At 61.5% G+C, this 879-nt stretch overlaps 1 protein-coding gene across 1 annotated transcript in view; it reads left to right on the top strand.

The window, feature by feature from the left end:
- Window positions 1-497: 497 nt before the first annotated feature.
- Window positions 498-879, top strand: part of PDCD1 (programmed cell death 1) — a 7520-nt gene continuing 7138 nt past the window's right edge. Inside the window, exons 1-2 of the mRNA XM_021679028.1 lie at window positions 498-580; window positions 687-779. Of these exons, the coding sequence (XP_021534703.1) occupies window positions 498-580; window positions 687-779 (176 nt within the window). The remainder of the gene's footprint in view (window positions 581-686; window positions 780-879) is intronic.

Here is an 879-nt window from a genome sequence, read left to right as displayed (position 1 = left end):
GCCTTCTTCCAGCGTGGCTCCGCACCTGCCTCGGGCTCAGCCACCTAGCTCGGCCGCTCGGCTCCCGGCTTGGGCCGCACGGCGGCGGTGTTCCAGACAATGCCGCTCCGAGCCGGACTCCCTGAGGCCACCCACACAGAGCACTAACAAAACTAGAGCCTTATTTAGGTTTGAAATAACCCAAAGCCTCAAACGGGACTTGCTGTTAGCTGCTACTTGCATTCATGCAGGAAACGGTCCGGAGGACAGAGCGCCTGCTGCATGCAGCTGCATGCCCTCTGACGCCTGACTTCCCGACACCGCTTCTGTAGGGCGCTCACAGAAGCGGGGGACAGTCCGGTGTGTGGGGCTGAGCCAACCCCATGGTCGTTACCACGCCGTCCCACCCACAGAGCAAAAACGCCAAGTCCCATCAATTTTCCCTTTTCCAGAAAATGAGTAAAAGCCATGCTCAGAAGCGCCCGGGAAGAGTAGCCCTCGATGTCGGTGTGATAACGATGTTTTGGGAGAAAAAAATCGAGCTGCATGCAAAACACCTGCAGAACGAGGCCGCGAGGACCTGCAGCAGCGCCCTGGACAGGTGAGCTCGCGGAAGAGCAAGGCCTGGGCTGCTGCCGATAGGAGCCCCCCACGCCGGGCCACCTCCACCCTTACCGCTCATAGCCCCAGCCCCCACCGGCCACCAGCACAGCCCCGCAGGTCAGCGGTCACAGCAGGAGGGAATACAACTGCGAACAGCACCACATTAACTCAGCTTACAACCACCACCTGGTCACCAGGTGGGAGAGGGGAGCACCCCACCCCTCCACGCCCCACCCCTCCACTCCTCCATCCCTCACCCCATCCATCGTCCAACCCTCACCCCACCCCTCCACCCCC

Source organism: Neomonachus schauinslandi, chromosome 3 (assembly GCF_002201575.2).
Source record: "Neomonachus schauinslandi chromosome 3, ASM220157v2, whole genome shotgun sequence".
NCBI classification, from domain to species: Eukaryota; Metazoa; Chordata; class Mammalia; order Carnivora; family Phocidae; genus Neomonachus; species Neomonachus schauinslandi.
The sequence above is the reverse complement of the archived record's forward strand: the minus strand, read 5'-3'. Positions and strand labels throughout refer to the sequence as shown.